General features: G+C 46.2%; 1 protein-coding gene across 7 annotated transcripts in view; it reads right to left on the bottom strand.

Annotated features, from left to right (window-relative positions):
- MCF2L2 (MCF.2 cell line derived transforming sequence-like 2) overlaps positions 1–12471 on the bottom strand; it is a 194507-nt gene that overhangs the window by 137145 nt on the left and 44891 nt on the right. For all 7 annotated transcript variants that reach the window (XM_009677283.2, XM_009677282.2, XM_009677281.2 and 4 more), the window contains exon 3: positions 2463–2577. In XM_009677283.2, the coding sequence (XP_009675578.2) occupies positions 2463–2577 (115 nt within the window). The remainder of the gene's footprint in view (positions 1–2462; positions 2578–12471) is intronic.

The raw sequence follows: 12471 nt of genomic DNA, 5'->3' as shown, positions 1-12471 counted from the left end.
TTTTGCGCCCTACTTCTCTGACTCGTTGGTAGTTGTTCCACAAGAGCAACACCTCTGTGGTTTTTTTCCATTTGTTCAGTGTGACAAGACAGATTTAAATGACTGCAGCAACACGACAATATTAATGAAATCTCACAGCCAACATTTCACCAGTGATAATGACCAACATCATCTGTCACGTGAACCACCATCCATCCTCACTCCTGCAAACAAGGCCAGCATATTGTCTTGCCTCCTCCTCTGGGTGCTGGCCACGGCCACTACTGTATTTAATAAAACAGATCCAGAGACTTGCTCCTCCCGAGTCTGTGCTTCCCACTACAGTCAAGTAATTAGTGTTTAAAAACAGTACAGAAATAACTGTGCTGTAGCAATTCTCTGTGGTACAATCTAAAGGCTAATCTCTAGTGTACGCAGCCCATAGTTTCACAAGTCCCACAGCCTAATTAACTGCATCAGCCTTTTACAGTTTTGTTTCTCCCTTTCTCTTCAAACACCCAAGAATATCACCCTCTTTTTGCAATGCAGCAGCAAACAAAGCTCAGATACTAGCGCTCTATTTGGCCTCTTCCTTACTCACGCTGCTGCTTAGACTTCCAGGAAAAGACTGAAGAAAATCAAAGTGCTGAAGGGCAATTCACACAGTGCTTGTCTAAGGATGGTGACCAGAAGATGAAGTTCGTAGAAACCAATCAGGAGTCTTTCTGCTGACTTTAATTGGCCTTAGAAGCAAATAGGACAAGATGATATTCAGTTTACAGGGTAAACTCTATGCCGAGTAACTGTCAGCCTTCCTGATAACATACAAGTAGTTTTTGGTGTATCATAACGTTCCATAACTCATACCAGCAATTTTTAGATAAGCTTAAAACCAGGACAGTGTATTTTCACAGCTCTATTAACTGTAAAAGAGCCATGGCAAACATCTCCAGCGCCAAAGTGCGTGGATCCTCTGTTTCCTGAGGGTACAACCCATACACAGACCTCAGCTTGCTGAGCACAGCCCCATGCCAGCCAACTCTAAGGTCACAGACCCTCACTCCCAATAAGGTTTATTAGCGTTATTGAGCCCTGTCAACATGGCTTTTGGTGAGCTTATAGTACCACGTCTGCCCTTATCTACCGAGTTCTCAGAGTAGGGGGCTTGAATACACTCAAGTAAAGTATTGCATTGCTATTATTTTGAGCTCCACAAGCAATAACAAGGCAAGTCCAGAGCTCTCTGACCTCAAGAACTGATTTTACTCATCTACCTGCATACACTGTCCACTGCTCTGGAAAACTCTGGTTCATGAGGCATCACGATACAAACTGCATGGTTATATGACAGGTTTTGTTGTTTCCTCCTCTGAGATCCCTGTCCCTCTGCCTCAATAAAAAAGAAATTAGAAGCAGGAGGATCAACAAAACGCATTTCCATTGAGATTTGATATTGTTAACTGTGCAAGCAACGTTAGTCTGCCCAGTCAGAGCTTGGCACGTTCTTTGGGAAGTATGAGAGATCTCCCCTTCAGAAGGGCAAAGACACGAGATCAATTTATTTCTCTATTACTTTGTCTTTCTACAGTGCCCTTTCGTGTGAATGTAGGCTCTCCTTTCTCCTTAGGCAGAAAGACACACTCAGAGAATAAACAGTAACAGGGACTGGAGCATCTCTTATTAAGGGAGCGCATTAAGGGACTGGAGCATTTCTCATAAGGCTGAGGAGGAAAGGCTGAGAGAGCTGGGACCCTTCAGCCTGGAGAAGAGAAGACTGAGAGGAGAATCATATCAATGTGTTCAAGTATCTGAAGGGAAGGTGTTAAGATGATGGGGCCAGACTCTTCGCTTTGGTGCCCAGCGATAGGATGAGAGGCAACGGGCACAAACCAAAGCACAGGAAGTTCAGTCTGAACACGAGGAAAAACTTATTTCCTGTGAGGGTGACTGAGCACCGGCACAGGTTGCCCAGAGAGGTTGTGGAGTCTCCTTCCCTGGAGATATTCAAAAGCCATCTGGACACAATCCTGGGTAACGTGCTCTAGGTGATCCTGCTTGAGCAGGGAGGGTTGGACTAGATGATCTCCAGAGGTCCGTTCCAACCTCTACCATTCTGTGACCATTAAGTGTGGTTCCTTCCAGCTGCAATCCTTCATTTGTTACATGCAGTGCCCCCAGGATTTTGTCACAAATGGTCCTCCTATTTGCTCTGCTACCTCTACTGCTGCTCTTCAAATCTAGACCTTGCTCCTACCCAGCCTAAGTGCTGAACAGAAAGCCTGCTCTGTGTGAGGCTTTCTTTTCCCTGCAGAAGATGTAAGTGGTTCATAGAGCCTCCTGCACATGGGGAAATTTCATACTGACCAGGTTTATGCAGAGACACTGGTACCTCCCAATAGCACCATATAGCCATAGAACTAGAAGTAGCGAGTCAGAAAGGAAAGCTCTCTAGGAAATAAACAGACTTTTGTAATTGGCCTCACCTGGGAATGCTGGTAAGATACGTGACCACATTCAGAAAATCCTCGTCAGGTATGTCACTGAATCCTGCATATTCTGGAAAGGTTATAATGGGTGCCCCATCCTTCCCTCTTCCTCCTGCAAAAGAGAGAGGTTGTCAAAAGATTAGAGGGTGATTTTACGCCTTGGGACAGACTGACCAGTATCCAGTCGAATGCGGAACACTGGCAATTGCTTGTGATAAAATTACAGCATTTTCCTATTCACTTGTACAGCACCTGACACAATGAGGCCTTGATTCCTTCTAGACACTGAAGGAAATGCAGTGAGAGAGCATGCAACTTTTGAATACACAGATATAACACAGGCTTAGGACCAATCCAGCCTTGGGCCTTTCCCTAACAAAGCTACAGCTAAAACACAGGGAGTATTTAATCAATGAGTTTCCCTCTCCTCCTGTTTCTTTGCATCAAACCTCTGCAGGAAGATCATAACTCAAGACAGGAACAGACTTGTGCCTGCCTGAGGCACTCCCTGATCCGAACAGCAGTATTTAAACTCCAGCAGACATAGGACGAGCTTGGAGTCAAGTCCTTTGTAAGCCAGCAGCCTTCACAGTTCTCCTGACACAATATTCGGCTCTAGGTGATGTTGTAGTACAAAGCACAAATCCCGTTTGCTTGCAGGACCAATCCTACCTTGCTTGTGCTAACAAATCTGGGAATGACACTGAAGGTAATAGGAGTTTTCTCACCAACTTGGCAATGCCTGTGTAAGCCTGTTTTTTACAACAGGCTGAGGATTTCCTCTGCAAACCCAGTACTGGGTCATGGAACCCAGTGGGACGTGCAGCCATGCAGCGCACAGTTTTACTTAGTCCTTTCTCATCCAGCGGAGAGTTTTATCCCAGGAAGGGCCACGCTCCGTGCTTCCCCCTTCTGAAGGGAAAGCTGTGAGAGGGACACAGAAAGTGATCTTCCCCAAGGGAAACATCCAGTAAATTATCCCATTAGGGGAATAAGGAGAAAGCAGAGCCTTGCGGAAAAATACGAGCCCCAGTTCCTTGGAAGTACCCTCTAAATCCCCATAAATAAATCCTATTTCCAGGCTGCTGCCATACACCTTTGCCTTTCCCCACTGGCAGCCACAGCTGATGCCACAGACCAGCTCCTCCTGCTCCTGGTTTGGTGGCAATTGCAATAATTTGTAGCTCTTTCTATGTAGAGTGGTCAGTGCCTTGCTAGCCCTGATCCAGCTTCTGTCCAACCCTCCCAGACTCAGCTGCATTACTTAAGGCTCCTTCTGCGTTGCCCAGCCCTGGAGAGGCTGGATGCCGGCACAGACAATATTTAGTGAGTGCTCTAGAAAATAGCTGGTGTGAGTATCCTCCCTCCTTCCCCACTACACTGCTTGCCTCTGCTCTCAACTGACTAACCCCTATCGTGTCCCCACAACACCCTATGAAAAAGAGATCACTGGTTTCCACAGCACTATAAGGCTTTCATCAGTCATGGACCCCATCCCTAGTCATTTCAGAGGACTAGCTAGCAACTCAGTTTTGTTGTCTTGGCCCAGCCAAGCCAGCTTACTGCTTTATTAAAACAGCTTTCTTCATTCAGTCCAAGGAAATCTCCCTGGAATTCCGCACAAAAACAACTTCTCCTCCTTGACATCTGGCAATATGGTGGCTTTGTCAGGACACTAATTTTTTGACCCCTTTTCTCCTTTCTAAAGGTGTAAGATCGCTCTAATTACACCTAAAAATGACCCATTGTGTTAGATCATCCAACATACTCATCCTGCTGTGGAGGAAACAAGCCTACAGAGACTGAAGAGGCCCTCAGCCAAAATGCAAGGAAGAAATATCACCATTCACACTGCACTAAATTGAATGGGGCCATGGCCTCCACATTGATCTGGGAGGAGGGCAAACGCTGCTGCCTGGCAGGCTGCTCTCAGGGCACTCTAGCTGCACTGCAGTCAGCAGTGACCTAGAACACGCTGTCACGCAAACTTAGTCAGACTTTCCCCTGGCCCAGGGCTGTTGGCTGCAGCCTGGAGACCAGGAACTCAGGTCAGCAGGTACCCGGTTAGGATGGTTTGCTGTAGCTACTTAGTGACATCTTCTGGGCATGAACAGTAGCAGCCCAGAAAATTAAACAGCTTGTCTGCTTGGCCTTCTCTTGCTGAGAACAGTATGCACCAAGGTATTTCATATATGGTATCTTGCACACATTCACAAGGTTCCCGGGCATCATCCTTCCTCATTCTCGTATTTCAGATACTCCCATTATAAAGGTAATCAACTCTTAAAGAGGCAGAAACGTAGCAGCACAGAATGCTCTTGTTTAAAGCAGCAATATTTGCCCTTGGATGACAAGATAAAATCCCCAAGACCCCCTCCCCAAGCACCTGATAGTTCACCTGTGATTATAGTCAAGATTTGTCCAAACTACAAGTTTCCAACAGCACTTGGAGTGCTCCTGCTGTCTAGGGCCTCTGCACATCCCTTTTATCTTCCCTTTCTCTCATACCCACGCTTGCATGTGGGCCTACTCTTCCTCTGGCCTCTTTTCCTTAAGTCAGATGAGGTAGGCTGAGGACGTACTGTAAGTATCTGGGGGGTTATTTTTATCATGGGATCATCTCCTGTACTAAGCCATCTGAGGAATGGATGCAAGCACAGTGAACACTGCCTTCTTTCCTTCACCGCTGGCAACAAATCTAACAGGACCAGCCACAGTCTGAGCATTTAGCTAAGATCCAGGAGCTCCTCACCTCTGACTAGGCTACAAAACCTTAACCTCTCTTGTGGTCCATTCAATTCTCCAAGGTGAAGGCAACATTAACGTACGACAGAAGAGAACTCAGAAGACTCCTGAAGACAGCCGTATTTCAAATAAAGAGAGGAAACCCTCAGTTCCTGCTATACTCTGAAGTTAGGTTGAAGTGTCATCAGTCAGAAATTGTTAAGCATTATGGCAGGGAGAAAGCTGGACTCTCCAAAATGACGGGCGGCAAGTAGCAACACAGACACGTTAGGAGGAACAGGCTGTTCCTCCCCACGCCTGAACCCGGAGCAGTAGTAGGAAAACAATCAAGGGAAAACAATCCTATATCCATTTATTTAGCAAAGTAACGACAGTGGAGGGAAGCTCCTTATGTGCCCAAAGAGTCTGGAAAGCTCGCTCCTCTTTCTGACAAAGCAGTTCTACATATCTCTAAACGCTAATGCCATTTTTCTCCTGACACTAAACCGAGATTTGCCGCAGCATTTGCTGTATTCATATCTCTATGCAAATTTCTGCAGAATCTGAACTGACAAGCTGCAGCCCTTTTTTCTAGGCCACCACCCTCGCTTTCTAGGGAGTCAACCAGATTTCTTCCAACGCCGCAAAATACTTTAATTGGCTCCTGAATGCCTTGGCATAGCAGCAGGTAAGGATTAAAAACCAGCATGAACAGTCTTCAGTCGGTTCCAGTCATAAGGAGTCAGTGCATTGAATTTGGCCCAAAAGGTTCTCTACAATCCTCATCTTTGCTAGGACCGTGCTTAACCCCTGTGCTCCTGGGCATCACTAGTAAAGAGAGTCTAATCGCTGATCAGAAAATTTTACAACCCATCATAAGCCAGAGGGGGACAAAGGTCCAGCACCACTGCTGAAGGGCAAAAGAAACAATATTCCTTGAGGGGGAAAAAAAAAAAGATATTTTAAGTAGAAAGCAAGCGCAGCAGGAGGGAGAGAGAGAAAAGGTGCTGAGCAGAGCAAGCAGCACAAACAGCACAAAACTGAGAAGAGGGTTACGTTATGGTCAGTTCAGGCATATCTATTCTATTCAGCAGCATCTGCGCAGTAAGATAAGGGGGCGAAGGGCTGCCTGGAGCAGAGGAGCTTGACAAAAAGCCAGGGCAACGTGAGGCACGAGCTGAGCTAGAGGGCTCATGGGAGGAGTGGGAAATAACTTGAGTTCAGTGCAGTCAGAGGCAGGAACACAGTGAAAAACAGATATCAGGAACACGGCCAGGCCCAGCAGCTGTCTTCATGCAACACACAGGCATCTGTCTTGCTGACTTGCAGCTCCTCAAGGCTCCCGTTAGATGCCACCCTTCAGCACTCTTCAAGCAACCCAGCCACTTACAAAGCCTTCTGGCAGCTCCAAATGCTGGAGCCAGGCCAGGGAAAGAGCAGCTGGTGGCAGTGGCCCTTGCAGGCAGCAGCAGCAAGAGCTGAAGGTTCAGCTGGCAGAATCAGAGGCCCAGTGCTGTCCTCTGGCTGAACTCATGCCAGACAGGCTCCTGGCCCCTGCCCTCAAGGGAGCCTTCAACATGGGCTCCCATGGGTCTTGCTGTGGGTTACTGCTCCTCACGTGGTCAGACACCAGGCCATGCTGTCACAGCTAGCCCCAGAGTTTTGCCCGTAGAGAAAACTCTGCTGGATTTTGCCTGCCATCTCTTGACAGAGACCTGAACTTCCCCCCAGACAGTGTCCACAAACACAACACATGCTATTACCCATCAGCTCCATTGGTTTCTCTCAAGAGCTCCAGCTCTTTTCTGCTCTCTGCAGATAGCCAACATCCTGCTTTGCACCCAACCCAAATTCATAGTGTCAAAGGTCCGTGACAGGCTCTATTCCCAGCCCGCTGTGGGGTGTGTGTGTGTGTGTGTGTGTGTGTGTGTGTGTGCGCGCATGCACATACACATAGGGACATACCAACTATTGCTTTTGATACAGGTAAGTTATCAACAAGCAGCTAAATCTTTTGGGTTGACACAGGTGTGCAAAACTCCATAACAAGGGGAATAAACTAGGCAGAAATCATTAGCAAGAGCGTTTGGTTGAGCTGTCTGGGGAAATGAAAAACTTGAGTGGAAGAGGCTACAAGTCAGCTTGACCTCCTGCCTGATCTCCCAATGGAGACCACAGCACCTCTTTCCTTTTCATCCTGGGCACTTCCCTTAATTTCCACCCCAGGTTCTTGCTCAACTTTTCCTCTTCTCTTATGCACCAGGGACAAAGGAGCAGCAAGACCTTGGGTGACAGGACAGAAGCATATGGTGAATATGGAAGGGAAAGAAAAGCAGGATATGGCATGCAAGCTGCAGCAGGGGAGTGCAAGGCACAGTAATTGGACCATTGCTCACATTTATGCATGCTGATTCCCCATGTCCCTGGGGATTAAATGCTGCACTTATAGTTGCTCCTGTTACATATTTTCCAAGTCCTTAAAACAAACTCATGTATCGCAGAATACAGCAATGGACTCTCGAGCTGCCAACACAGCCTGGTTCGCTGTTGCACACAGGGAAGGTGGGGCCAGAACTCAGCTGTGGCAACAAGTCAGCTGAAGCACTGGAGGGGGGAAATGCGTGTACGGCACAACAGGACTTAGAAGCAGGGAAAGCTTAATTTTGCTTTGCAGTGTGAAAGGTGAGTCACAAACAAGGTGAGGGCCAATTCCAATAGCTCTCACACCTGGAGTCACATCTTGGTATGGCTGATGCCAAAGCAGCAAGAGATCACAACCGCAAGCCAAATACCTGGACACAACCCAGATCCTAGGTACTCTCCCACACCCCAGTTCTAGACCACCTATGCCTCACGTGTCCCGGTACCAAACATTCAGGGTTTAGGTACTCAGGGGCTACATTTAAGTCCTACTCAACAGCTCTTCTGATAACACTAATAGCTAGACTTTTAAAGTAGCAACTCACTAGACCTTACCTAATATACCCAATCCCTTGGAAAAAGGGCCATCTGGGAGGAGGAGTTGCAAAAGTTTGGCTAAGAGTTTACAGGAGACACCTCCCCAGCTTCCACAGGCACCAACTCATCCATTAGCATTGGAAAGTTCTCTTTCAAATCTCACTGTCACTGTCAGACAAATTGCTCAGGTCTGCCCACATGCAGCGAGCTGCCTGAGTCATAGCAGAGCCGAGTACAGTTCATCCACTGGGTCAGACAGCCAGAGGGTTCAGTCGTGTCTTGGCTGAAGTTACCCTGCCTCAGTCAGGTTTTGCTTATGCTACGATCAGGAATAGCTTTACTTTTGAGGGTTCCTCTCTCTCCCCCCCCCCCCCCCCAACTATTGATTAAGGGTTGCAGTTAAAACAGCCTTCCTGGGTATAGATTTTTACACAAGCTCCAAACTGCCTTTTTGGTAGGGTCAGGCCAGGATTTCCAAAACGCTCAGTTTAACAGGAAGCAGATGGCCAAATACCCTCCAGGCTTTGGAAATTAGACTGGCTTGGGAATCAGTCACCATTTTAAGATATAGTCTTCCACCCACTGAAGTCCATTAACCTAACAGGGACATAAAGAAAATGAATCTCTGCTACTACAGTTCATGACAGTTTATCTAATAAATTCATGATTTAGTAACAGGATCCATTATTGCTGCAACTGGCAAATTGGCCTCTTTTGACAAGAGTAATTGCAGACAAGAACACAGTGTGGAAATGCAGATAAAGAGGGAGGGGGCAGTAGTACTCCTAAGCACAGATTGGTACAGCAGGTTTAGTCTGTCAGCAGGACGGGACCAGACCAGTGTTTGACGCGTGGTTCTCTGTTGGTTCTCTCTCTTTTGACAAAAGCTGGTGTGCATTAAAACAGTCAGCATTTCAGTATTGCCCAGCTTTAAACCTTAACAACTACCCTTAACAACTGCAGGAAGCACATGGTCAAACATAGCTGTGTATGCGCACAAAGCACTCCTATGTTGTCACAGCTGTAGAACCATAATTGGAAGTGTTGTTTCCATGCAAAGCCAAGAGGCAGTAGCTGTTTCAGAGCTAGAATTTAACCACATGAACCAATGCTCCCAGCAGATCTCACAAGCTAAGCAGGGCTGGGTCAGCTCGTGGAAAAGAGGACCAAAGCAGGACTACACGCGCATCAGGACACAACACCACATTGCACGCAGCCTTTTCCACAACCACAGCACTCTAGGGAAGGTTCTGGAGAGTTTCCCTGTTCTTCTGGTAGCTAGAGGGCCAGGACAAATAGAGGCTGACAGTATCTAAGACATTCATTTATAACTAGACCCTAACAATCAAACTCATTAGCTGGCTACATAATAACTTCTACCATCTGCTCTGAGACTGCAAGACAGCCTGATCCTTTTCTGGTAAGTTTGTACACAGCAGCAGTAGAGGAAAGCATTTCTAATGACTAAGCAAAGACACTGGGACCAGCTGCACTTCTGCAACGAGTCACATCCAGAGGAAATAGCCTCCAATTGTTCTACTTGTCCCCTTCTGCTTTTCTGCTGGGGGATATGGTGTCTGCTATTGCAACTGCTTCAGCTGCCAGCTATCAAGAAAAAGCTGAAATTAACCAAATATTCATTTATAACAAACTCCACAAGAGTCAATAAGTTACTTCCGTTAGCACTGAACAAACGCATCTGGTGTGCTCAGGACGGAACAGGAGCTCAACAGAGGTGTCAGAGGCTGTGGAGCAGCACTAGCCAGACCGCCACTGCTAACACCCACAGAGCTGCGTGCGCGCACATGTGGGGAAGAGGCATCTAGCTGCCCTCCTGGAGACTGCAGCCTACAAAGTGAAGGAAATAACCTCAGCTAGTATGAGTCAGTACAGTCCATTTTTATAACCTGGGGCAGAAAAGCAGATTATATGATCCATCAGTCCAAAGTACTCTACAGGTAAGCAGAGAGAGTCTTGCTATCCACGGTGATGGACCCAAAGTGCAGAGAGTTTTTTGTCAGATAGCGACTATGGAGCCGGAACATCACAGCGTGGAGAACCAGGAAAAAGGGCTAAATACCAGAAGATTTTCAGTCTCCATGAAGGCAAGCGCTAAAGCACCAAAATATTTGTGGTTGCCTGTGCCTAATGAAAAGCAGCAGGCTGTAAGGAAAAGCAGTGGAGCTGCCTGAAAACCAAATGAGGTCATCTGTGTGAATTACGTTAATAAGTGAAATGAGGCAGGAGAGCTCCCACACCAGTTTTCATTGGAGAGAAAAGAAACAACAACAAAAAACCACAAACAAAACCCCCACACCAGCCCTAGTCCTTTGCTAGACTGAATGAAAGTTACTTAGAGAACAGACTTTTCAAATGTTACTTTTCAAAATGTAAAGTCTGGCCATTTCTGACTTAAGTACCTAAGCCTCAGTTTGCGGGAAGCAATGAAGGGACAGTAAGACAGGCATCTGTTCCTATGTTTTTCCTAGCCCCCCCCCCCCCCCCAATGGTCACTGACAGAATAAGATACTGAGCTAAAGGGACCTTCAAGCTGATGATCTTAAGTGCCTGTTCCCCTTCACAGGCTGCCATGGGGATTTCAGAGATTTCAGTGTAGATATCCAGGTTTCCAGATTTAGCTGTAAGCTTTAGAATGAAATAAATTTACAAATTATGAACCAGATTGCCCTGTTTTCCTCACTGGATATTATTTCCAGACTGTACAGATATTTTACATAAACCTGAAAATTCTCCAGGGAGGATTTTGTTTCTTTATGTAGACAAGAGCTTCTTCACTTCCAGTATTTGTTATGAACAGTTATATGCCAACTGAACAGGTAATTTGTAGATCTCTAACAAACAAGCCCTCAGTTCCCCCACCTTTCTATGAAAGATTAATTCCAAAAAGCTTTAAGTACCTCAGGTTTAAAGAGTCTTATTTAAATATCTTTCTCATTGCTTCCAGCAAGAAAAGAATCAAACCAAATGTGAAAAGCTGAATTTGGTCAGAGAGCAAGTGAGGATACGAGCGCTGCTGAAATGACAAGCCCATAAAGAAATACTTGAAATAGCTTTATTTGTCCTTGACATTTCTGCACCACATTTAATGTTGCTGGTCGGAACCGGAAATGGGGTTTTCTTCCTGTTTAGTAAATCACTTCCCGCAAGTTGCGCATTACATGTCATATATAGCTGTTATTAATCGTCTTAAATGCTGCAAGGTAACGGGATTTAAGAAAAGCAATCCTCCACGTTTTACCAGATAGACATGACACACGGGCACTGAATTCTCAACACATGCAACGCTGTTTACATAGATATAAATGTTTTCAAGCACCAGTGTACCAGTGAAATCAAAGGCCTTAAAAACAATATTATTTTCACCAGCTTTGCATGCCTGAAGAGCAGAAAAGCAAGCAGAGCATTCTGGAACGACCGGCTGATAAGCATTTGCTTGCTTAGAGAGAGTGCAGAAAAGCAGCCCAGTCTCCCAGTGATCTGACTGGAGTTAACATCAAGGCTCAAAAGGAGTTGAGGAGCGATTACACTTCCCTGTTCCCCTCCTTGTACTTAGAGCTACTAAGTCAGTTTAGTACTACTAGAAAGGATCAGAGTAACATTCCTGAGGCAGGCTAAGTGAGAATTAGCTTCAAACTTGACAACAGTTACCAGATTAGGAGACTGTCTTCTCTGTGCCATTATACTGTCATCAGTAACGACCCCTCAGTCATTACGTGATTATTTTTTGCAGTTCAGCAGCTGGCACAAAGGGGAAGTGGCCCCAGCTTTCCCTCACCACCTAATGCTTCTGAGGCCACATTGTGGGGTCTGTGCACTGAAATCCTTGGCAGTCAGGCGTGGAGCACTCAGCAATAATGCCACTTTACTTCCTATCCTCTACAGCTCTACAGGGCAGGGCAGAGCAAGAGCTATACGCACATAGCATATGCACATAAGAGCCCATGATATGCACCTAGACAGCCAAAGCAGAACACTGCATCGTCATCCCACAAGAAACAGTTGTTTTAAGACAGATGCTACATTAGCATTTGCTAGCTACTCTCCAGCAAATATGAGGGTGGGATGTGAAAGGTTTGACGCTTGTGAACACTTTTGTGCACTGTTACTGACACTTTTCTGCACGGAGGTGTGTTCGTATTGGGCATGCTAGGAAGATGCAATTCCCAGGATGCTTCACTGCATATGAGGCAGCTGGTTCCACCTCCCCTCAGTCAATACCCTCTGCTGAATGTAAAATAGCTAATCGAACTTATGAAACAGCCATGGAAAAACTACCTAGAAAGCTCCAAACTCAAGTCTTAAG

The sequence above is a fragment of the Struthio camelus genome, chromosome 9 (genome assembly GCF_040807025.1).
Source record: "Struthio camelus isolate bStrCam1 chromosome 9, bStrCam1.hap1, whole genome shotgun sequence".
Lineage (NCBI taxonomy): Eukaryota > Metazoa > Chordata > Aves > Struthioniformes > Struthionidae > Struthio > Struthio camelus.
The sequence above is the reverse complement of the archived record's forward strand: the minus strand, read 5'-3'. Positions and strand labels throughout refer to the sequence as shown.